This window comes from Bombina bombina, chromosome 12 (genome assembly GCF_027579735.1).
Source record: "Bombina bombina isolate aBomBom1 chromosome 12, aBomBom1.pri, whole genome shotgun sequence".
Lineage (NCBI taxonomy): Eukaryota > Metazoa > Chordata > Amphibia > Anura > Bombinatoridae > Bombina > Bombina bombina.
Genome location: NC_069510.1, coordinates 153110050 through 153136443, shown reverse-complemented (window position 1 = coordinate 153136443; position 26394 = coordinate 153110050). Strand labels below are relative to the sequence as shown.

The 26394-nt window shown below is 42.0% G+C and overlaps 1 protein-coding gene across 1 annotated transcript in view; it reads right to left on the bottom strand.

Moving 5' to 3' along the window:
• The window catches only part of DENND1A (DENN domain containing 1A), a 1966771-nt gene that overhangs the window by 1115299 nt on the left and 825078 nt on the right, over positions 1-26394 (bottom strand). The window contains 1 exon segment of the mRNA XM_053695696.1: positions 20273-20383. Coding sequence (XP_053551671.1) covers positions 20273-20383 — 111 coding nt within the window.

The window sequence follows — 26394 nt, the reverse complement described above, 5'->3', positions numbered from 1 at the left end:
GCACCCTTCCCTCCGGTAACAGTAGAAATGATAGAGACCAGACCTGGACCAAATAAAACCTTCCCCTTGAATGGTAAGGAGAGGAGTCTAGATTTAGAAACTGTATCCGCAGACCAACATTTCAACCAAAGAGCCCTGCGAGCAAGAACTGCAAAACCTAAAGCCTTTGCATTCAGACAGACAATCTGCATATTTGCATCACAGATAAAGGAGTTTGCTATTCCAAAGCCTTAATCCTCTCCTGAATATCCTCTGGGAAAATTTCACCTCAATAAATTCTGCCAGAGAGTCACACCAATAGGTGGCTGTTCCAGCCACCGCAGCTACAGCTGCTGCGGGCTGGAATAAAAACCTCATGTGTTGGAATATTCTTCTCAAGTAACTTTCCAACTTCTTGTCCATAGGTTTCCTAAAAGAAGAGGTATCTTTCAGAGGGATAGTGGTACGCTTAGCTAGCGTCAAAATGGCTCCATTCACCTTAGGGATGGAACTCCACAGTTCCAGCTGAGAGTCAGGAACCGGGAATAACTTCTTAAAGCTTAAATAAGGGGAAAATGAAGTTACAATCCTTTCCCATTTGCTACTGATAATGTTCACCATGCAAACTGGAACGGGGAAAGGCTGTGAGGCCTTCTTGTCTTCATAGACCCTGTCTAACTTAGGAATCTTAGGTTCCTCAGGAAGTTTCACTTCAGGAACCTCTAAAATAGACAAAATCAGCTTTAGCAAAAAATGCAGATGTTCAATCTTAAATCTGAAGGAGGGATCCTCAGAATGAGGCAGTTTAGTAAATGAAGTCTCCAACTCCAAGAGTTCACCCTCAGACAGAGGTTACCTCATCCTCAGACAATTGAGACAATACTGTCTAAATCCGATTGGAAATTAGATATATTCAGTTCACTATTATGTTTAACTTTTCTCTTGCGTTTCCCAGAGATAGGTAAGGCACTCAGGGCAGCGGTCCGCGGACACAGCAGATTGGAACTTTGTGGTAAAGTTTGCAAGAAAAAAGCTCTCTTCAGACGGAGTAATAGGTGTGCCGCTTGTGAACTGCATGTGAAGCGTTGTGAGGGGATAGGGTAGGCATCTCACAGACCACAGAGTCCTAAGAGGTTGACGGCTCAGAGGGACTAATTATGCTAGAGGAGTTAAAAGATTTAGCTCCCTTCTTAGACTTTAGAATGGTACCCAGGCAATGGAACAAAATTGAGTAGGTGGGCAAACCAACATCTCCTCACAATATAAAAATGTATTATTAATTCATGTAGAAGGTACAAAGCCCTCTAAAGTTCTCTATTGGTGGAGATGCAATCCCACAGTAAGAAGACAGTAAAAACAAAACAGTTTTAATAATAAAGAGGCACCTTTATAACCCCAGTGGCTGGGGCACTCACCACCTACTAGACCCAATATTTAAGCCTTCCTCCTGGTGGCCAGGTGTTATTTTTCCCAACAGTAAGGAATGAAGTTGTCAACTCTCCCAGCCTTTGGAATGAAAGTTTCATTTTGATTTTCACGTCCTTGTAATAACGCTATAACATTTAGATGAATCCAGAGCAAGTCGTAACATTGGCTTAGCCAATCGGCCTTGTTTCATAAAATGAGAGCGTAGTGCTACTTAAGGGTAATCAAGTACCCCCCACATAAAAGATGCTGAAAACTAAAAAAAAGTGTTTGCTCCTTTAAAATGGCAGCACATCAATAGCAAAAAGAGGAAGAAAGAAAAAAATCAGCTTTATTCTGTTAAAAGTTCAGAGCTCTGCATTTCAAGATATAGCAGTCGATAAGATTGTGCGTTTCCATCTCTGGGAAAAGAGTGGTTTCTTGTTCTTTGAGCTGTTAATGTGTATTGACTGTTTTTCTTTTTGGATGAAAGAACAGAGGCTGATTAAGTAAAACATGTTTTTTTCTGATATGAAGAACTAAATACTTGACAAAGCTTTGCGGATGGAAATCAAATCTGGTTGTCTAATGTTTTATATGTGAGGTCCTGCTCCCCGGGTTCACATGTATCTCAAACTCTCATTTATCAGCACGCAGCCTTGTCTATTCCTGCAGCAAATACAGGTTATTATGCTCACTCCCAGCGCTTAGCTCATTAATAGCAACATATTTTTGTTTTTTATTTTACAGATATAAAGAAACATAAAAAAATCAATTCAGCACAGGAGCTAGGTGTTATAACCTAACTCTTTGGGTGCCAGAAGGGCTCCTATGTATTGCTTAGGAATACAGTGCAGAGCTCTCTGAGATCCAATTGGTTTAAAGAGATTGAACACTACAGAAAATGTTTAATTAAATCTAATTAAAAAAAAAAATGCTTGATCAGGAGATTATTTAAATATGTCCCCAACTCTTAGCTGGGCGCAGTATATATACACACAATCTCACATACATATATACCATACAATACTCTTACAAACATATGCATGCACAAACACTACACATACATGATAATAACTTTAAAGTCACCGTGTTTTAAAGGGAACGGCACATTCGAGTGGGTTGTTATTTGAGAACAACCCTGTGACGCATAAAAAAAAAAAAAAACTGGAGGGGGGGGGGGGGGGTTAGGGTTCTAAATTTAGAGAAGTGATTATTTCCAAAACGTAAAAGTCTCATCATTCTTATTAAAAACGTTATTGTTAATTGTTCGATTAAAGCAAAACTGTATCTTTTGCTCACTGGGAAAATCTCCAAAGGAAAAAAAATAAAAACATAAATTATGACTTAGCAGATAATTTCCTTTCCTTCGATACATTGAGAGTCCACAACTTCCTTAATTACTTGTGGGAAATACAGAACCGCGCCACCAGGAGGAGGCAAAGACACCCCAGCCAAAGGCTTAAATACTCCTCCCACTTCCCTCATCCCCCAAGGGAACAATAAACAGTAGGAGAAATATCAGGGTAAAAAAAGGTGCCAGAAGAAAACTTTAAATTTAGGGCCGCCCATCGGAGAACAAGGGCGGGAGCTGTGGATTCTCCCTGTATCGAAGGAAAAGAAATTATCTGGTAAGTCATAATTTAGCCAGGGAGGGTCCACGGCTGCAATCATTACTTGTGGGAAACAATACCAAAGCTACAGAGGACACTGAATGCTAACGGGAGGGCAAAAAAGAGAGTCGCCCCCCTAATCTGAGGACACCAAAGCCTGAAAAACCTTTATCCCGAAGGCTGCTTCAGTAGAAGCAAAAACATCAAACTTGTAAAATTTGGAAAAAAAGTATGTAAGGAGGACCAGGTAGCACGTTTTACAAACCTGATCAAAAGAGGTCTCATTTTTGAAGGCCCAAGAGGAAACCACTGCACTCGTAAAATGAGCAGTAATTATCTGAGGAGGCTTAAGACCCACTGACTTATATGCTAAGCGGATCATACTCCTCAAACAAAAAGATAAGGAAGTCGAAGAGGCCCTCTGACCCCTACGCGTCCCAGAATAGATCACGTCGCCTGAAGATAGAACTTCAAGGCACGAACCACATCCAGATTATGCAGTAAATGTTCCTTCGATGAAGAAGGCTTAGGACATAAGGAAGGAACCACAATTTCTTGATTGATGTTGCGATTTGACACAACCTTAGGAAGAAATCCTAACTTAGTTCGTAGAACAGCCTTATCAGCATTGAACACCAGATAAGGAGGGTCGTATTGTAAGGCAGCAATCTCAGAGACTCTGCGCGCAGTAGCAAAAGCTAGTAGAAAAAGAACCATCCAAGACAAAAAACTTGATGGCAACCATGCATAGGCTCAAATGGAGCTTGTTGCAAAACATTAATAACAAGATTTAAACTCCAAGGAGGAGCATTAGATCTAAACACCGGCCTAATCCTAGTCAGAACCTTAACAAACGACTGTACAACCGGAAGCTCAGTGAGCCTCTTGTGCAGTAAAACAGACAGGGTCAACATTTGTCCCTTTAAGGAACTAGCTGAGAGGCCCTTCTCCAGTACAACCTGGAGAAAAGAAGGAATCCTGGCAACTTTTACTTTGTGCCAGGACAAACCACACTCTTCACACCAAAATAAAGTAGGTCCTCCACACCTTATGAAAGATGCGACGAGTAAACGGCTTACGAGCTTGAATGAGAGTATTGTAACACTCGCAGAAAACCCTCTCTTGGCTAAGACTAAGCATTCAATCTTCCGCAGTCAGTCTCAAAGAATCTAGATTTTGATGAATAAAGGGGCCTTGATCCAGCAGATCCCTGCAACAACGATGGAGCAACCAGTATAACTGACGCTTGCTCCTGAAAGATTTGAGCCACAACTCAAGGAAGGAGTGGTAATGGCAGGAAAATAAATTAGATTGAACCTCCAAGGCACCGCTAATACATATATTAGCTCTGCCTGAGGACCCCTGGAACTCGACCCATATTTGGGTAGTTAGGTATAGAGATGGGATGACAAGAGATCTATCTCCGGCGTTCCCCACCTGTCAGAATGTGGATCACTGACAGCGAACAGTTGTGGGTCTCCACCCACCCCAGAATCTGAGATACTTCCCACAATGCCAGGAAGCTTCTCATTCCCCCCCGATGGTTGATGTAAGCAACCGGGGATATATGGTCTGATTGGAATCAGATAAACTGGGACAAACCCAGTAGGGGCCAAACCTTCAGAGCATTGATATTGCCGAAGGTCTAGAATGTTGAACGGGAGGGAGCTCTCCTCCTGCATCCACAGGCCCTGTGCCTTGTTGGTGCCCCAAACAGCTCCCCATCCTGACAGACTTGCGTCCATAGTCACTGTCACCCAGGATGGTCATAAAAAGGATGTCCCTCGGAACAGGTGATCTGGACAGAGCCACCCAGAGAGCGATTATATTGACCGGTTGTCCAGAGAATCTGTTGGGACAAATCCAAATGATCGCTGTTCCATTGCCTCAGCATTCAGAGACACAGGTGGAACCTGGCAAAGAGAATGATGTCCATGCTGGACACCATGAGACCAATCACCTCCATATACTGAGCCACATATGACTTTAAGGAGGTCTGGAGGGCAAGACATGTTGAAGCTAGATTGCAACTTTTCCGGTCTGTTAGAATATTTCCATGTCTATGGAATCTAATATTGTGCCCAAGAATTCCACCCTGGTGCTTGGAATAAGAACTCCTTTCTCTATTCATTTTCCCCAGAGGAGAGATTCTGAATGGTCTTCCGCCAGACGAAACTATGGTGCTTGTACCAGAATGTCGTCCCAGATGGGAGCTACTGCGACATCCCGGGTTCTGGCGACTGCTAGAAGAGCCCCTAGAACCTTTATAAAATTATTGGAACAGTAGCTGGACCAAACGAAAGTGCAATAAACTGGAAGTGCAGGTCCAGGAACCTAAACCTGAGGAACTGGAAGTGTTCCCTGTGGATTGGAAGGTGAAGGTATGCCTCTTTCAGATCTATAGTGGTCAAAAACTGCCCTTCCCGAATCAAGGGAAGGATGAGCCTTATTGTCTCCATCTTGACGAGGGGACATTTAGAAATTTGTTTAAGCACTTTAGGTCCAGAATTGGATGGAAAGTCCCTCCTTCCTTTTGGAAAACAAAAATGTTTGAATAGTATGCCAAACCTCACTCTATGATAAGCACTGGGACAATGACTCCAAAGGAGGACAGATCCATTACGGACTCCAGAAAGGCTTCCCTCTTTCCTAGTCTTGAGGACAGGTAGAGATGAAGAATTTGCCCTTAAATGGATGAGATTTGAAACCTATCTTGCAACCCTGAGCTATGACCTCCAAGACCCAAGGATCCTGCATGTCCCTGAATCAAGCCTCTGAAAGAGCAATAGACCGCCCCCTACACGATCCAAAATAGGACTGTGAGTGGGCCCTTCATGCGGATTTAGTCTTGGCAGGCTTCTTGCTCTGCTTGGATCTATTCCAGGACTGAGCCGGCTTGCTCTGGTTTAGGGAAGGCCTCTGACTCTGGGCTTTTATCAGAACTAAAGGAACAAAAATACAAACTTTGTCCCTTAGAATTGTTCTCCTTATCTTACGGTATGAAGGCATCCTTGGCCCCTGAAACCATTAAAATAGTCAAATAAACTATTTTCCCTTAAAGGAGAGGGAAAGAGACTAGACTTAGAGGTTTTATCTGTCAGAGCGCCTCACATGCCTGAACAGAAAACCTGAAGTCTTAGCCAGAAGGGCATAATTATTTCCTGAAAAATGTTGAGGAGACTCACCAACTCGAACATTTTCGCGAAGAAGACGCCCCGATATGTAGCCGCTCCAGCAACTGCGTCGAAAAGTGCAGCCCGTAAAACAAATATTCCATAGGTTAAAAATCCATTTTTAACAGGGGTTCCATCCTTATATCTGGTTGCTCTATGAACGATAAACTATCCTCACACTGGCTAGCATTATGTATGGCAAGCATAAATTAGCGCCAACCAAGTAGGGATGCAAAAAGGAGAACCCACCCCAATAGAGAGCCCGGAACCGGGATCCTTAAAAAGCAGACAGCGGGAAGAGAAATCTAATCCTGTTCCACTCATCCTTAATAATAATTGCCATCAAATTTAGGACCCAGAGGTTCGACTGGCAGCTCGGCCTTTGGAACCTCTAAAGTAGTCAAAACCTCCTTTAGTAGAAAGTGTAAACGTTCTGACCTAAATCTAAAAAATGGACCCTCCACAGGCGGAGGATTATAGTCGGCAGACTTCAACCCTGAAATTTCATACTCTGAAGTTTCAGAGAGAACCTCATTCTCGGATAACCGATCAGATATATCCGAAAAATGATATGATGCCACCTGGGCAGGAGTGCAAGATTTAAACTTTCACTTGCGCTTAGCAGAGCGAGGGAAAACATGAATGGCCGCAGACACCGCCGTATGAAACTGTGCAGTAATGTCTGGTGAAAAAAGGCCCCCTCAGGATGGAGGATTAGCAGTGCAATGGGAAGCTGCATGTGTATACCAGATGCATGTAGGGTGTGCACCTCACTGGACAATGACTCCTCAGAGGTGGGCAGCTCAGTGGTATCAAACATGTCTATCTTATTTGATATAATCCCCTCATCAAGGCATATGGAACATAATTGAGAGGGCAGATATTCCAGAGCTCTCTCACAATATAAACAGGCATTACTCCTTGAAATAGAGGGAGAACCCTCTAATGAATCAGAGTCATCCATAGCTAAAGAACGATATGCGGAGGAATACAGAAAAAAACTAACTTTATTTTAAATAAAAGAAGCAGCACCTTTATACTCAATGGCTGGGAACCCACCACCTGCCATGACCCAGACAGAACAGAGATAAAACTTGTCTCCGGTAGTAACTCGGCCAAGAGAAGGGAAATGGAAGCCTCAACCATACTGGTCACATAGTGTGCAATGCAGGACCGTCCCTGCTATGAGAAAAAATGTGGCAAGCTATTAAGATGTGCAATCTTCAAAGTGAAAGTGAAACCTGTATGTTCCATCTCAGCCTATGAGCCCATAAACATTTTACATGAAAAGCAGCATAAACTCAAATAAAGCATATATGATTAAACCCAACTGTTCATAATCCCCCTCAGGAGATATTAACCCTTGATTTCATATAGATAAAAGTAGCCACACGGTGACCCTGTCTTCTAGTGTTTGCAATATGTGTAAAAAATGAAACGATCGTACCGGAATCTATGCCGTGGAACAGTAACACAGTCCTTTAAGTTTGACAGATTGTAGCAGTGCTTCTGACATGGACTTGAGTAGAGAAAGCAGGCAGCAAAACTTGTTAACGCTGATTGCTTAAGGAGCTGTTAATATGAGTCTGGACTGTTTCACAAAAAGACTCTCCCTGCATCTCCGGATTCTAACTTTCATCAATGCTCTCATTGATGAAAGTTAGAGGCTGACAAAACAACTTAAAACTCCAGTTCCATCTCGAAAAGTATTACCTCCATAACAGGCTACTCCAAATCTTCTGACACTTTTCTGCCAACCTCCTGAGACGAAAGGCAAAGAATGACTGGATGAGGGAAGTGGGGGAGGAATTTAAGCCTATGGCTGGGGTGTCTTTGCCTCCTCCTGGTGGCCAGGTTCAGTATTTCCCACAAGAAATAAATGCAGCTGTGGACTCTCCCTGTATTAAGAAGGAAGTAACATTTTATTCTGAATAGGGAGTTCCATTGGTCAGCAAAATTAATCACTATAATATAGCATAACATACACTTTTTTTAATTTTATGTCCATTTAATAATCTTAATATAATGTATTGCATAAAATGTAACTGAGCTGAACTCTATGACTTTATTAGTTCAGCAATTATTAATCAATGCACAAAACATGTTTCAAGCTTCAGGTACAAAATTATTATTACCATCAAACTGCATCCCATAACTGCTAATACTTTGCACTGCATCTCATAACTGCTAACACTTCTCACTGCATCCCATAACTGCTAACACTTCTCCCTGCATCCCATAGCTGCTAACACTTCTCACTGCATCTCATAACTGCTAACACTTCTCACTGCATCTCATAACTGCTAACACTTCTCACTGCATCTCATAACTAACACTTCTCACTGCATCTCATAACTGCCAACACTTCTCACTGCATCCCATAACTGCTAACACTTCTCACTGCATCTCATAACTGCTAACACTTCTCACTGCATCCCATAACTGCTAACACTTCTCACTGCATCTCATAACTGCCAACACTTCTCACTGCATCTCATAACTGCCAACACTTCTCACTGCATCCCATAACTGCTAACACTTCTCACTGCATCTCATAACTGCTAACACTTCTCACTGCATCCCATAACTGCTAACACTTCTCACTGCATCTCATAACTGCTAACACTTCTCACTGCATCCCATAACTGCTAACACTTCTCACTGCATCCCATAACTGCTAACACTTCTCACCGCATCTCATAACTGCTAACACTTCTCACCGCATCTCATAACTGCTAACACTTCTCACCGCATCTCATAACTGCTAACACTTCTCACCGCATCTCATAACTGCTAACACTTCTCACCGCATCTCATAACTGCTAACACTTCTCACCGCATCTCATAACTGCTAACACTTCTCACTGCATCTCATAACTGCTAACACTTCTCACTGCATCTCATAACTGCTAACACTTCTCACTGCATCTCATAACTGCTAAGAATTATCACTGCATCTCATAACTGCTAACACTTATCACTGCATTTCATAACTGCTAACACTGCTCACTGTATCTCATAACTGTTATTTCTCATTGCATCCCATAACTGTTAACACTTATCACTGCATTGTATAACTGCTAACACTTCTCACTGCATATCATAACTGCTAACACTTCTCACTGCATCTCATAACAGCTAACACTTCTCATTGCATCCTATAACTGCTAATATATCTCACTGCATCTCATAATCGCTAACACTTATCACTGCATCCCATAACTGCTAACACTTCTCACTGCATCTCATGACTGCTTACACTTTTTAATGCATCTTATAACTGTAACCATCTCACTGCATCCCATAACTGCTAACATTCCTCACTGCATCCCATAACTGCTAATAATTTACACTGCCTATCATAACTGCTAACACTTCTCGCTGCATCCCATAACTGCTAATACTTCACATTGCATCCCATAACTGCTAACACTCCTAACTGCATATCATAACTGCTAATACTTCTCAATGTATCCCATAACTGCTAACATTTCTCACTGCATCTCATAACTGCTAACACTTCTCATTGTATCCCATAACTGCTAACAATTCTCATTGCATCCAATAACTGCTAACATGTATCACTGCATCTCATAACTGCTAATACTTCTCACTGCATCTCATACCTGCTTACACTTTTTACTGCATCATATAACTGTAATCATCTCACTGCATCCCATAATTACTAACATTTCTCACTGCATCCCATAACTGCTAATACTTTTCACTGCATACAATAACTGCTAACCCTTCTCACTGTATCTCATAACGGCTAACACTTTTCACTGCAACTCATAACTGCTAACACTTCTCACTCCATCTAATAACTGTAACCATCTTGCTGCATTTCTTAACTGCTAACATTTCTCATTGCATCCCATAACTGCTAATACTTTTCACTGCATATCATAACTGCTAACACTTCTCACTGTATCCCATAACTGCTAACACTTCTCATTGCACCTCATAACTGCTAACATTTCTCATTCCATCTAATAACTGTAACCATCTTGCTACATCTCATAACTGCTAACATTTCTCACTGCATCTCATAACTGCTAACACTTTTCACTGCATCTCATAACTGCCAACACGTCTCACTGCATCTCATAACTGCCAACACTTCTCACTGCATCCCATAACTGCTAACACTTCTCACTGCATCCCATAACTGCTAACACTTCTCACTGCATCTCATAACTGCTAACACTTCTCACTGCATCCCATAACTGCTAACACTTCTCACTGCATCTCATAACTGCTAACACTTCTCACTGCATCCCATAACTGCTAACACTTCTCACTGCATCCCATAACTGCTAACACTTCTCACTGCATCCCATAACTGCTAACACTTCTCACCGCATCTCATAACTGCTAACACTTCTCACTGCATCTCATAACTGCTAACACTTCTCACTGCATCTCATAACTGCTAACACTTCTCACCGCATCTCATAACTGCTAACACTTCTCACTGCATCTCATAACTGCTAACACTTCTCACTGCATCTCATAACTGCTAACACTTCTCACTGCATCTCATAACTGCTAACACTTCTCACTGCATCTCATAACTGCTAAGAATTATCACTGCATCTCATAACTGCTAACACTTATCACTGCATTTCATAACTGCTAACACTGCTCACTGTATCTCATAACTGTTATTTCTCATTGCATCCCATAACTGTTAACACTTATCACTGCATTGTATAACTGCTAACACTTCTCACTGCATCTCATAACTGCTAACACTTCTCACTGCATCTCATAACAGCTAACACTTTTCATTGCATCCTATAACTGCTAATATGTCTCACTGCATCTCATAATCGCTAACACTTATCACTGCATCCCATAACTGCTAACACTTCTCACTGCATCTCATGACTGCTTACACTTTTTAATGCATCTTATAACTGTAACCATCTCACTGCATCCCATAACTGCTAACATTCCTCACTGCATCCCATAACTGCTAATAATTTTCACTGCATATCATAACTGCTAACACTTCTCACTGCATCCCATAACTGCTAATACTTCACATTGCATCCCATAACTGCTAACACTCCTAACTGCATATCATAACTGCTAATATTTCTCACTGCATCTCATAACTGCTAACACTTCTCATTGTATCCCATAACTGCTAACAATTCTCATTGCATCCAATAACTGCTAACATGTATCACTGCATCTCATAACTGCTAATACTTCTCACTGCATCTCATAACTGCTTACACTTTTTACTGCATCGTATAACTGTAATCATCTCACTGCATCCCATAATTACTAACATTTCTCACTGCATCCCATAACTGCTAATACTTTTCACTGCATACAATAACTGCTAACCCTTATCACTGTATCCCATAACGGCTAACACTTTTCACTGCAACTCATAACTGCTAACACTTCTCACTCCATCTAATAACTGTAACCATCTTGCTGCATTTCTTAACTGCTAACATTTCTCATTGCATCCCATAACTGCTAATACTTTTCACTGCATATCATAACTGCTAACACTTCTCACTGTATCCCATAACTGCTAACACTTCTCATTGCACCTCATAACTGCTAACATTTCTCACTCCATCTAATAACTGTAACCATCTTGCTACATCTCATAACTGCTAACATTTCTCACTGCATCTCATAACTGCTAACACTTCTCACTGCATCTCATAACTACTAACACTTCTCACTGCATCTCATAACTGCTAACACTTCTCACTGCTAACACTTTTTCACTGTATATCATAACTGCTAACACTTATTACTGCATCTCATAACTGTAACCATCTCACTGCATCCCATAACTGCTAACACTTTTCACTGCATCTCATAACTGCTAACACTTCTCACTGCATCTCATAACTGCTAAAACTTCTAACTGCATATCATAACTGCTAACACTTCTAACTGCATCCCATAACTGCTAACACTTCTAACTGCATATCATAACTGCTAACACTTCTAACTGCATATCATAACTGCTAACACTTCTAACTGCATATCATAACTGCTAACACTTCTAACTGCATCCCATAACTGCAAACAATTCTCACTGCATCTTGTAACTGTTACTATCTCATGTCATCCCACAACTGCTACCATATCACTGCATTCCATAACTGCTACCATTGCACTATATCCCATAACTGCTACCATCTCACTGCATATTATAACTGCTATCAATTCACTGCATCTCATAATTGTTACCATCTCACTGCATCCCATAACCGCTACCATCTCACTGTATCCCATAACTGCTATCATCTCACTGCATCTCATAACCGCTACCATCTCACTGTATCCCATAACTGCGACCATCTCACTGTATCCAATAACTGCTAACACTTCTCAATGCATCCTATAACTGATACCATCTCACTGTATCCCATAACTACTACAATTTAGCTGCATTACATAACTGCTAACACTTTGTATAGCATCTCATAACTGCTAAAACTTATCACTATATCTCATAACTGCTACCATCTAATTGTATCTCATAACTGCTAACACTTCTCACTGCATCTCATAACTGCTAACACTTCTCATTGCTTCCGATATCTGCTATCATCTCACTGCATCCCATAACTGCTAACAATTATCAATGCATCCCATAACTGCTATTATTGCACTATATCCCTTAACTGCTACAATCTCACTGCATCTCATAACTGCTGCAATCTCACTGCATTCCATAACTGCACTGTATCATATAACTGCTACAATTGCACTGCATCCCATTACTGATGACATGTTTCACTGCATCTCATAACTGCTAACATTTCTCACTGCATCTCATAACTGCTACAATCTCACTGCATCCAATGACTGATACCACTTTTCACTGCATCTCATAACTACTACAAACTCACTGCATCTCATAACTGCTACAATCTCACTGCATCCCATAACTGCTACCATCTCACTGCATCTCATAACTGCTACCATCTCACTGCATCCCATAACTGCTACAATCTCACTGCATACTATAACTGCTACAATCTCCCTGCATCGCATAGCTGCTAACACTTCTCACTGCATCCAATAACTGCTACAAATCTCACTTCACCTCATAACTACTACAAATCTCACTTCACCCTATAACTGCATCCCATAACTGCTACAAATCTCACTTCACTCCATAACTGCATCTCATAACCGCTACCATCTCACTGTATCTCGTAACTGGTAACACTTCTCACTGCATCCCATAACTGCTACAACTATCACTTTACCCCATAACTGCTACAATCTCACTGCATCCCATAACTGTTAATACTTTTCACTGCATCTCATAACTGCTAACACTCTCACTTCACTGCATAACTGCATCTCATAACCGCTACCATCTCACTGTATCTCGTAACTGGTAACACTTCTCACTGCATCCCATAACTGCTAAAATATCACTTTACCCCATAACTGCTACAATCTCACTGCATCCCATAACTGTTAATACTTCTCACTGCATCCCATAACTGCTAACACTTCTCACTTCACCGCATAACTGCATCTCATAACCGCTACCATCTCACTGTATCTCGTAACTAGTAACACTTCTCACTGAATTTCATAACTGCTAACACTTTTCACTGCATCCCATAACTGCTACCATTCCACTGCATCATATAACTGTTACTGTCTCACTGCATCGCATAACTGTAATATTATCTGACTGCTTCCCTTAGATGTGACCACTTCCTTAATCCTACTGAATATGAAAACTCCACTGCTTCTCCTAGATGCAACCACCTTACTGCTTCTCCTAAATGATACTGTCTGCCTGCTTCCTTCAATGCTTGGACTGAATGTGACCACTACACTGCATCTCCTAAATATAATCTGTGCATTGCTCCTTCAAGGTGTCATCCCCTTACTGCTTCTACTACATATAACAAATCTCACTGCTCCTCCTAAATACTACAACCTCACTGCTTCAAATAAAGGCGACTGTCTCACTGGTTCTCCTGGATGTGATCACTACACTGCTTCTCCAAAATGTGATTGTCTCACTTCTTCCACACATGATCATCTCACTGCTTTTCATAAATGCTTCCACCTCACTGCTTCTCCTAAATATTACTGTCTCGCTGATTCTTCTAAATGCTACCATCTCACTGCTTCTAATAAATAATATTGGGGGGCGGAGCTAGCCATCAAGAGAGCAAGACGTGTCCCGATGTAGCTCCTGTCTTTATATACCTAATAACAGAAATTATACCTAAAAAATCCCACTAAATGTTCTATGATCTAATCTATAGAAGGGATAACAGCAATTACTGAGCCAAGGGACAACTGGAGGCGTAGAAATCTGTAGGAGATCTAGCTCTTCTATCTGGAGACAACCATGTGGCCTTATACACCATTGTCTGGAGAGCTATTCGGTGGTGTGGTTCATAAGCAGCAGGAACGTGGTTAATACACAGCTCTACTATAAGGCATAGCAACAACCCTCTGCATACCTACCCATAAAGCTAAAAATTCAATAGGTCTACTTCATCTTTATAGAGTTGACCCCTTACTCAAAATGGCGATGATAATCCTATTACAACAGCGGTTGGGGGAAAAGCTAGACACCCACTTCCTCAAGCTGCAGGCAGAACTGATATCGCAGCGGACTCCCGTAGAAGAGGAATGCAGACCCAGCATAAGGAATTTACAGATTGCGGATAATCTACCAGTCGCCTCCCCCTCCTTTCCAATGCAAAGACTGGAAAATGACTACAGCTTCACCCACTCATACACAGATGCTCACCAATTTAATCCCTTAAATGATGATGTACGGTCTCCACAGCAGAGCAACCGGACTCCAACTCCGACAGTGGTGAGCACCCCTCAGTGCTTATGGAAGCAGCCCACCTGATGGATCACTATGACCGCGAAGGTACTTCCACAATCCCCCCAGCTATTGAGGTTAAAGTTCTAGAGACCAGGCATAGTTCTGTGGAGAGTGCCGTCTTGGGAGACGATTCAGACATGCACAGGGTGAGCAGTGACAACGGCAGACACTTGGGACCAGTGGAGGCTTTCCTATATAATGAAGCTCTGCAAGCCTATTCTCCATCACAAGACACTGCATACAAAATACCTATGATGAGTCCTCCCAGAGTCCAGAGACTGCTACCTAATCACTTCCTACTTAGGCCGCCTCACTATGGGAGTTGGGCAAAGAACTTATTTGTTTCATGCCTGCACCATTGGGGACATGTATCGTAGAAGCTATACATTTTAGTTTAAAAGTTCATAGTTGTTATTTGTTGTACTAGACTTACATTACAACGCATGGGAACTTCCTCCTTTGTACTTTTTGGTCTCAGTACATTCATGGGAATCCTTACGGAGCTGACTAATGGCTGTCGTCTGATTATGTTTAATTCAAGTTTATTTCTATGTTGCAGATTGTACTGAAGTTTGTATGTTTTATGAAAATAGTCTAATATTCATAATGAGCCCTAGATCTTCAACTCCCCATTTTTACTTGCTCCAGATATCCAATTGTTCTGCTGTCATAGTTTCTGCTCACTGATAAACTTCCCTAGATCTCATATAAGCTCATATCCAGTTGCTGAGTTTACAGTGTGCATAGACTTAGAGTTATTAAGTTTGCTCACTGCCCTTAGCATATGGTTTACCCACTCTTAGTAATGTCTGCTTTATTTACTATCTCAGCCCTAACTGTGTCCCTTTCATATATCCCAGACTACATGGAACTATGGTTCATATAACCTTTCATATGTTTTACATGTTAATGTTATTATGTACCTATATGTCACATTCCTCTTACTTTGGGTACTCTTCCCTATATTTTGTATCCTAAGGCCCATGAGTGACCGTGACAAGAAACTAATTCCCCATTCTATAACAATTTAGGTAGATCCAAGAGCGACCCTCTGTACTATATGGGGACCAAGGATTAAAGAGTCCAAAACCAAGGATCCATATTTATATTCATTAGACTCCTGTATATGTCTAAGGAGAGTTGTCTACATGACTATTTTTATATCTAGTACCGTTTACTAACGGCAGAACGTGATATCACCGCCTATACGACTTAACTACGTGACATTATACTATTCCATGTGTGAACAGATACCTTAGTAATGCCAGGGTTAACCTACAACATAATATCTATTTCCACTTCTAGGTACAGTATCCCACAGAAAAAGTTATGGTGTTATGGGTTCCTCATGATTGTCCCAATGTATAATCGTTAATATATATGCATTGCACTAGTCATAGGTAGATAATGCTCTTCTTATTTTCACTAAGCTCAACATCTATATAAGTGAGGTTCTTGTCTTATATCTTTGCATCAATGTTATTATTGGGGACTATTCTTCAGACTACAGCATATTACTGTTTTGTACGGTACAGGATGAAAGGGTATGACACATAGTTAATTCCCCCTCCTTTATCTACAGCACCAAAAGGAGATATACCTTCTTGCTCTACATTTACATTTATTTTAAAAAGGCCCTAAAATATATACCAGCCTTGCATCCCACCTAGTTCCGCCCCTCCTTCCTCCTCCTTACCCTTATCTCATTTTGAGCGGCTCTTGCCCGCTGAACTTCCCTTCCCCAAAAAAACAAGAAAGCTAATCCCCTCTTGCCCCATTTATTTTAGCATAAATGACCAAGATAGCACTCCTTATAGCAACGAGGGGACCATTTTTTTTTTCTTTTCCATACAACATAAAAATGAGGTTCCATTTAAACTCTATACAAACTTAACACTTATATACTAATTTCCACTATTTCAGACTACCATCTCCACTTACTAGTTCCATACCGTAACTTGCTTTGTCATCTTACAGATAGGTGGAATAATAGATTAAGCTATATACTTTACAGATAGAGTATTTAAACTTGTCCAGAGTTTTATGGATTACATGTGTAGAGTTTTTTTTTTTTTTGTTTGTTTGTTTTTTCACTGTTCTGTCTCTGTACTATGATTCTCATCGGAGGGTGTATGTATTATCACATTATTTTTGCTTATGTCTGAATCTTGTATGTAACATCTTTTCACAACCTCAATAAAAACTTTATTTAAAAAAAAAAATATTATAGGCCTCCTGCTTCTCCTAAATGTCTAGCTGTTTCTCCTAAATACTACCACCTCACTGCTTCTCCTAAATATTATTGTCTAGCTGTTTCTCCTAAATGCTACCACCTCACTGCTTCTACTAAATATTATTGTCTAGCTTCTTCTCCTAAATGCTACCACCTCACCACTTCTCCTAATTACTGTCTAGCTGCTTCTCCTAAATGATGCCACCCACCGCTTCTCCTAAATATATCTGTCTCACTGATTCTACTAAATGCTACCACCTCACCACTTCTCCTAAATATTAGTCTAGCTGCTTCTCCTAAATGATGCCACCACACTGTTTCTCCTAAATATTAAATGTCTAGCTGATTCTACTAAATGCTACAATCTCCCTGCTTCTAATAAATATTACTGCCCCCCTCCGTCTCCTAATACTACCACCTCACTGCTTCTCCTAAATATTATTGTCTAGCTGCTTCTCCTAAATGCTACCACCTCACTGCTTCTCCTAAATATTACTGTCTAGCTGCTTCGCCTAAATGATGCCACCTCACCACTTCTCCTAAATATTTCTGTCTCACTGATTCTACTAAATGCTATCACCTCACTGCTTCTCCTAAATATTACTTTCTAGCTGCTTCTCCGAAATGATGCCACCTCACCGCTTCTCCTAAATATTACTGTCTCGCTGATTCTACTAAATGCTACCATCTCACTGCTTCTAATAAATATTACTGCCCCCCTGCTTCTCCTAATGCTACCACCTCACTGCTTCTCCTAAATATTATTGTCTAGCTGCTTCCCCTAAATGCTACCACCTCACTGCTTCTCCTAAATATTATTGTCTAGCTGCTTCTCCTAAATGCTACCACCTCACTGCTTCTCCTAAATATTATTGTCTAGCTGCTTCTCCTAAATGCTACCACCTCACTGCTTCTCCTAAATATTACTGTCTAGCTGCTTCGCCTAAATGATGCCACCTCACCACTTCTCCTAAATATTTCTGTCTCGCTGATTCTACTAAATGCTATCACCTCACTGCTTCTCCTAAATATTACTGTCTAGCTGCTTCTCCTAAATGCTACCACCTAACTGCTTCTCCTAAATATTATTGGCCCCCTGCTTCTCTTAATGCTACCACCTTACTGCTTCTCCTAAATATTATTGTCTAGCTGTTTCTCCTAAATGCTACCACCTAACCGCTTCTCCTAAATATTATTGCCTAGCTGCTTCTCTTAAATGCTACCACCTCACTGCTTCTCATAAATATTACTGTCTCACTGATTCTACTAAATGCTAACATCTCACTGCTTCTAATAAATATCACTGGCCCCCTCCTCGTAATACTACCACCTCAATGCTTCTCCTAAATATTATTGTCTAGCTGTTTCTCCTAAATGCTACCACCTCACTGCTTCTCCTAAATATTACTGTCTAGTTGCTTCCCCTAAATGCTACCACCTCACTGCTTCTCCTAAATATTACTGTCTAGCTGCTTCGCCTAAATGATGCCACTTCACCGCTTCTCCTAAATATTTCTGTCTTGCTGATTCAACTAAATGCTATCACCTCACCGCTTCTCCTAAATATTACTGTCTAGCTGCTTCTCCTAAATGATGGCACCTCACCGCTTCTCCTAAATATTATTGTCTCGCTGATTCTAATAAATGCTACCATCTCACTGCTTCTAATAAATATTACTGGCCCCCTGCTTCTCCTAATGCTAGCATCTCACTGCTTCTCCTAAATATTGTCTAGCTGCTTCTCCTAAATGCTACAACTTTACTGTTTCTCCTAAATATTACTGTCTAGCTGCTTCTCCTAAATGATGCCACCTCACTGCTTCTCCTAAATATTACTGTCTCGCTGATTCTACTAAATGTTACCATCTCACTGCTTCTAATAAATATTACTGGCCCCCTGTTTCTCTTAATGCTACCACCTCACTGCTTCTCCTAAATATTATTGTCTAGCTGTTTCTCCTAAATGCTACCACCTAACCGCTTCTCCTAAATATTATTGTCTAGCTGCTTCTCTTAAATGCTACCACCTCACTGCTTCTCATAAATATTACTGTCTCGCTGATTCTACTAAATGCTACAATCTCCCTGCTTCTAATAAATATTACTGCCCCCCTCCTTCTCCTAATGCTACCACCTCAATGCTTCTCCTAAATATTATTGTCTAGCTGTTTCTCCTAAATGCTACCACCTCACTGCTTCTCCTAAATATTACTGTCTAGTTGTTTCTCCTAAATGCTACCACTTCACCGGTACTCCTAAATATTACTGGCTAGCTGTTTCTCTTAAATGCTACCACCTCACTGTTTCTCATAAATATTACTGTCTCGCTGATTCTACTAAATGCTACCATCTCACTGTTTCTAATAAATATTACTGGCCCCCTCCCTCTCCTAATGCTACCACCTCAATGCTTCTCCTAAATATTATTGTCTAGCTGTTTCCCCTAAATGCTACCACCTCACTGCTTCTCCTAAACATTTATGTATTGCTGCTTCTTCTAAAAGCTACTACCTCACTGCTTCAAATAATGGTGACAAAATAACTGCTTCTCCTAAATTAGACAATCAGACTGCTTCTCCTAAACATGATCATTTCATAGCTTCACCTTAATGCAACCACCACACTACAACTATAGATACTACCACCCCAGTGTTTTAACTAAATGTTCTCTCATTGCTTCTCCTTAAAGCTACCACTTCTCTATTTGCTAACTGTGACCACCTCACTGCACCTCCAAAATGCCACCATCTTATTGCTTATTCTAAATGCTGCCATCACATTGCTTATTCTAAATGCTGCCATTGCATTGCTTATTCTAAATGCTGCCATCTCAGTTCACCTGAATGCGAGCAACAAACCACACTTCTCTTACATAATGCCACCATATTACTTCTACAAAATGTATCCTAGATGTAACCACTGTGGATCACTTTCTACTGCTTTAAAAAAAAATAATAAAATTTCCCTGTATGATTCACCTAGAGGAGGTTGTAGTAAATAGACTTACCGTGCTGAGTTTGCTGCAGCAGATCAATATTCTGCGCTCATATAACATACTGGCGTACAGTTGAAGCATGTTATTCACATCAACGGCCACAAAATATTCCGTCAGGTTTCTCTATTAACAAAGAAACATATTTACATTGATTATGTTTAATATTTAAAGATAGATCTGCTTGCGTAGCAAAATAAAATGAACAAATATTTAACAATGTAACTGCTTCAGGGGATTATGATTTATGATGCCCTATTTTTATCCTTTTTGCTAATTATTAATGAGCAGATACATTTCCCCAAATTAAAATCTTTACATAACATATTATGTTAACTCTGTAAACATAAACCATACTGACAGACCCCCCCTATTACTACAGGATATAAATATACACACTGGTAATACACATATTGTGCACGCTAAGGAGACTCACTCTGTACATGCAGATAAACCATACTGACAGACCCCTATCACTACAGGATATAAATATGCACACTGGTAATACACACACTGTGCACGCTAAGCGGACTCACTCTGTACATGAGATAAACTGCACTAAGGGATATATTTATCAAAGTTATTATTATCAGGTATTTGTAGAGCGCCAACAGGTTCCGAAGCGCTATGAACTTGGGTGGTATATAAAAAACGATTACAGGGATCAAATGGGGAGAGAGGGTCCTGCCGAGAGTTGCACTGTTGTAGTCGGCTCTTATGAAGATAAACTACAAACAGCAGGGCTCATAGGCTTACATGCGGGTTTTAGGGGATAGCATTGGAGATAAGAAGGTTAGTGTAGGTTGTATGCGTCCCTGAACAGTAGAGTCTTCAGGGAGCACTTGAAGCTTTTAAAACTAGGGGAGATTATTGTGGAGCGAGGTCTGAGATGTAGGGGGAGCAGTGCAATTGAGGGCTTTGTGTGTCAGAGTGAGAATTTTGTGTTTAATCCTGGAGGCAAGAGGAAGCCAGTGAAGGGATTGGCAGAGAGGTGCGGCAGATGAAGAGCGACGTGCAAGGAGTGAGCGGACATGATACAATGTAGCGTATAATGTCCGCTGCACATAGATAAATGCCGACAGCATACGCTGTCGTTATTTATCGTTGCACAAGCTGTTTACCAGAACTGCTTGTGCAATACCGCCCCCTGCAGATTAGCAGCCAATCGGCCGTTAGCAGGGGGTGTCAATCAATTCTGTCTGCCTCCTCAGAGCAGTGGACAAGTTATGGAGCAGCGGTCTTTAGACTGCTGCGTCATAACTTTTGTTTCTGGCGAGCCTTCAGCTCCATTGAGAGCTTGATAATTTGGCCCCTAACACTTCTCATACAGATTTATCAAATAAACTATTGCATATATTCTGCAAATGCAGATATACAACTATCATTCTGTAAATACAGGTATGGAAACCCAGAAGGCACCTATAAATAAACTGTGCTAATTTTGCACATATAGATATAGAGAAAAAACAAAACACCAGAAGAATGATTAAACACATAGTTAAAGTCAGCTCCAAAACAGCAGCACAGTACTATGAGATAGCTGAACACATCTGGCGAGCCTATGACAAGAGACATGTATGTAGCAACCAATAACCTGCTAGCACTCAGTACTGGATTGCTGCTCCTAAGCTTACGTAGATATGCCTCTCGGCAAAGAAAACCAAGTTTAAATTATCTGCTTTGATGACGGTTTAATTGTGATTTTACAGCCCCTTAAACCAACAAAGATACAACACAAATGCACTAGGTACAGAGGAAGATTCTGCACTTATGCACATACAATCTGCTAATTAAAGCTTAATGATCTGCTAATAACTGCACAGTGTGTTTCTATTTATAACAAACGCAGAAAAAGCTTCACGGTTCACACAAAGCAAGCCATTTTAAGAGACTTTTCAATTTACTTCTATAATCAAATTTACTTTGTTATCTTAGTAACCTCTGTTGAAGAATAAAACCTAGGTAGACTCAGGGGTGTGCACATGTATTTGTCACACTATGGCAGAAGTGTGCAACAATTTTTATAACAATGTTACGCATTGTTGTGCACGCTGCTGCCAGTGAATGCTCTGTCTAAACCATAAAAGTTAAATGTACAGCACTTAAACTATGTAAAAAATAAATAGATTATTAATTGCGGACCAATGACATCTGAGATGAATCTGTGTGAGGGTCCCGGCACTGAATAGGTTACACAACCGTGGGACAAGGGACCTAAAAACTGGCTTCTGGCAGAGCTGCATGTAAAGTCCTCTATAAACACCACGTTTACTGCGCCCTATAAAAGACCAAGAGTCTGAACTTAAAGAGGTGTTTCACTTGCACGCAGAAACCTAGAGAGCCAAGTTTTCCCCTCTCTCACTTCATAGTCCTTAAGAAAACTTCCAGGTGTGATGACGTTTTATGGAAATATAAAAGAATGTAATTGAGCTTTCTGAAACATACTTATGGCTAGTCTTAAAAAAAGCCTTAGAAATGTCTATATAAATATATTCATCCATACGTGTCTCCATGTGTGTGTGTGCCTGTGCAAGTGTATGCAAGTGTGTGTGCCTGTGCAAGTGTATGCAAGTGTGTGTGCCTGTGCAAGTACATGCATGTCTGTGCGCCTGTGCAAGTGTAATGTGTGTGTGTGCCTGTGCAAGTGTATGCAAGTGTGTGTGCCTGTGCAAGTACATGCATGTCTGTGCGCCTGTGCAAGTGTAATGTGTGTGTGTGCCTGTGCAAGTGTATGCATGTGTGTGTGTCTGTGCAAGTGTATGCAAGTGTGTGTGCCTGTGCAAGTGTATGCAAGTGTGTGTGCCTGTGCAAGTGTATGCAAGTGTGTGTGCCTGTGCAAGTACATGCATGTCTGTGCGCCTGTGCAAGTGTAATGTGTGTGTGTGCCTGTGCAAGTGTATGCAAGTGTGTGTGCCTGTGCAAGTGTATGCAAGTGTGTGTGCCTGTGCAAGTACATGCATGTCTGTGCGCCTGTGCAAGTGTAATGTGTGTGTGTGCCTGTGCAAGTGTATGCAAGTGTGTGTGCCTGTGCAAGTGTATGCAAGTGTGTGTGCCTGTGCAAGTACATGCATGTCTGTGCGCCTGTGCAAGTGTAATGTGTGTGTGTGCCTGTGCAAGTGTATGCAAGTGTGTGTGCCTGTGCAAGTGTATGCATGTGTGTGCACCTGTGCAAGTATATGCATGTCTGTATGCCTGTGCAAGTGTAATGTGTGTGTGTGCCTGTGCAAGTGTATGCATGTGTGTGCGCCTGTGCAAGTATATGCATGTCTGTGCGTCTGTGCAAGTGTATGCAAGTGTGTGTGCCTGTGCAAGTGTATGCAAGTGTGTGTGCCTGTGCAAGTGTATGCATGTGTGTGCGCCTGTGCAAGTATATGCATGTCTGTGCGCCTGTGCAAGTGTATGCATGTGTGTGTGCCTGCGCAAGTATATGCATGTGTGTGTGTCTGTGCAAGTGTATGCATGTGTGTGTGACTGTGCAAGTGTATGCATGTCTGTGTGTGCCTGTGCAAGTGTATGCATGTGTGTGTGTCTGTGCAAGTATATGCATGTCTGTGCGCCTGTGCAAGTGTAATGCATGTGTGTGTGCCTGTGCAAGTGTATGCAAGTGTGTGTGCCTGTGTGTGTGTGCCTGTGCAAGTGTATGCAAGTGTGTGTGCCTGTGCAAGTGTATGCATGTGTGTGCGCCTGTGCAAGTGTATGCATGTGTGTGCGCCTGTGCAAGTGTATGCATGTCTGTGCGCCTGTGCAAGTGTATGCATGTGTGTGTGCCTGTGCAAGTATATGCATGTCTGTGTGCCTGTGCAAGTGTATGCATGTGTGTGTGTCTGTGCAAGTATATGCATGCCTGTGTGTGCCTGTGCAAGTGTATGCATGTGTGTGTGCCTGTGCAAGTATATGCATGTTTGTGCGCCTGTGCAAGTGCAATGCATGTGTGTGTGCCTGTGCCAGTGTATGCATGTGTGTGTGCCTGTGCAAGTGAATGCATGTGTGTGTGTCTGTGCCAGTGTAGGCATGTGTGTGTGTGTGTGTCTGTGCAAGTGTAATGCATGTGTGTGTGCCTGTGCAAGTGTATGCAAGTGTGTGTGCCTGTGCAAGTGTATGCATGTGTGTGTGTCTGTGCAAGTGTATGCATGTGTGTGTGTGCATGTGCAAGTGTATGCATGTGTGTGTGTGTGCCTGTGCAAGTGTATGCATGTGTGTGTGTCTGTGCAAGTGTATGCATGTGTGTGTCTGTGTAAGTGTAATGCATGTGTGTGTGCCTGTGCAAGTGTAATGCATGTGTGTGTGCCTGTGCAAGTGTATGCATGTGTGTGTGCCTGTGCAAGTGTATGCATGTGTGTGCCTGTGCCAGTGTATGCATGTGTGTGTGTGTCTCTGTGCCAGTGTAGGCATGTGTGTGTCTGTGCAAGTGTAATACATGTGTGTGTGCCTGTGCAAGTGTAATGCATGTGTGTGTGCCTGTGCAAGTGTATGCATGTGTGTGTGCCTGTGCAAGTGTATGCATGTGTGTGTGCCTGTGCAAGTGTATGCATGTGTGTGTGCCTGTGCCAGTGTATGCATGTGTGTGTGTGTCCCTGTGCCAGTGTAGGCATGTGTGTGTGTGTCTGTGCAAGTGTAATGCATGTGTGTGTCTGTGCAAGTATATGCATGTCTGTGTGTGCCTGTGCAAGTGTATGCATGTGTGTGTGCCTGTGCAATTATATGCATGTTTGTGCGCCTGTGCAAGTGTATGCAAGTGTGTGTGCCTGTGTGTGTGTGCCTGTGCAAGTGTATGCAAGTGTGTGTGCCTGTGCAAGTGTATGCATGTTTGTGCGCCTGTGCAAGTATATGCATGTATGTGCGCCTGTGCAAGTGTATGCATGTGTGTGTGCCTGTACAAGTGTATGCATGTGTGTGTGTCTGTGCAAGTGTATGCATGTGTGTGTGTGTCTGTGCAAGTATATGCATGTCTGTGTGTGCCTGTGCAAGTGTATGCATGTGTGTGTGCCTGTGCAAGTGTATGCATGTCTGTGCGCCTGTGCAAGTGTAATGCATGTGTGTGCATGTGCCAGTGTATGCATGTGTGTGTGCCTGTGCAAGTGAATGCATGTGTGTGTGTCTGTGCCAGTGTAGGCATGTGTGTGTGTGTCTGTGCAAGTGTAATGCATGTGTGTGTGCCTGTGCAAGTGTATGCAAGTGTGTGTGCCTGTGCAAGTGTATGCATGTGTGTGTGTCTGTGCAAGTGTATACATGTGTGTGCCTGTGCAATTGTATGCATGTGTGTGTGTGCCTGTGCAAGTGTATGCATGTGTGTGTGTCTGTGCAAGTGTATGCATGTGTGTGTGCCTGTGCCAGTGTAGGCATGTGTGTGTGTGTCCCTGTGCCAGTGTAGGCATGTGTGTGTCTGTGCAAGTGTAATGCATGTGTGTGCCTGTGTAAGTGTAATGCATGTGTGTGTGTGCCTGTGCAAGTGTATGCATGTGTGTGCCTGTGCAAGTGTATGCATGTGTGTGTGCCTGTGCAAGTGTATGCATGTGTGTGTGCCTGTGCCAGTGTATGCATGTGTGTGTGTGGCCCTGTGCCAGTGTAGGCATGTGTGTGTGTGTGTGTGTGTGCCTGTGCAAGTGTAATGCATGTGGGTGTGCCTGTGCAAGTGTAATGCATGTGGGTGTGCCTGTGCAAGTGTAATGCATGTGTGTGATTGTGCAAGTGTAATGCATGTGTGTGTGCCTGTGCAAGTGTATGCATGTGTTTGTGCCTGTGCAAGTGTATGCATGTGTGTGTGCCTGTGCAAGTGTATGCATGTGTGTGTGTGTGTGTGTGCCTGTGCAAGTGTATGCATGTGTGTGCGTGCCTGTGCAAGTGAATGCATGTCTGTGTGCCTGTGCAAGTGTATGCATGTGTGTGTGCGCCTGTGCAAGTGTATGCATGTGTGTGTGCCTGTGCAAGTGTATACATGTGTGTGTGCCTGTGTGTGTGTGTGCCTGTGCAAGTGTATGCAAGTGTGTGTGCCTGTGTGTGTGTGCCTGTACAAGTGTATGCAAGTGTGTGTGCCTGTGCAAGTGTATGCATGTCTGTGCACCTGTGCAAGTATATGCATGTCTGTGTGCCTGTGCAAGTGTAATGCATGTGTGTGTGCTTGTGCAAGTGTAATGCAT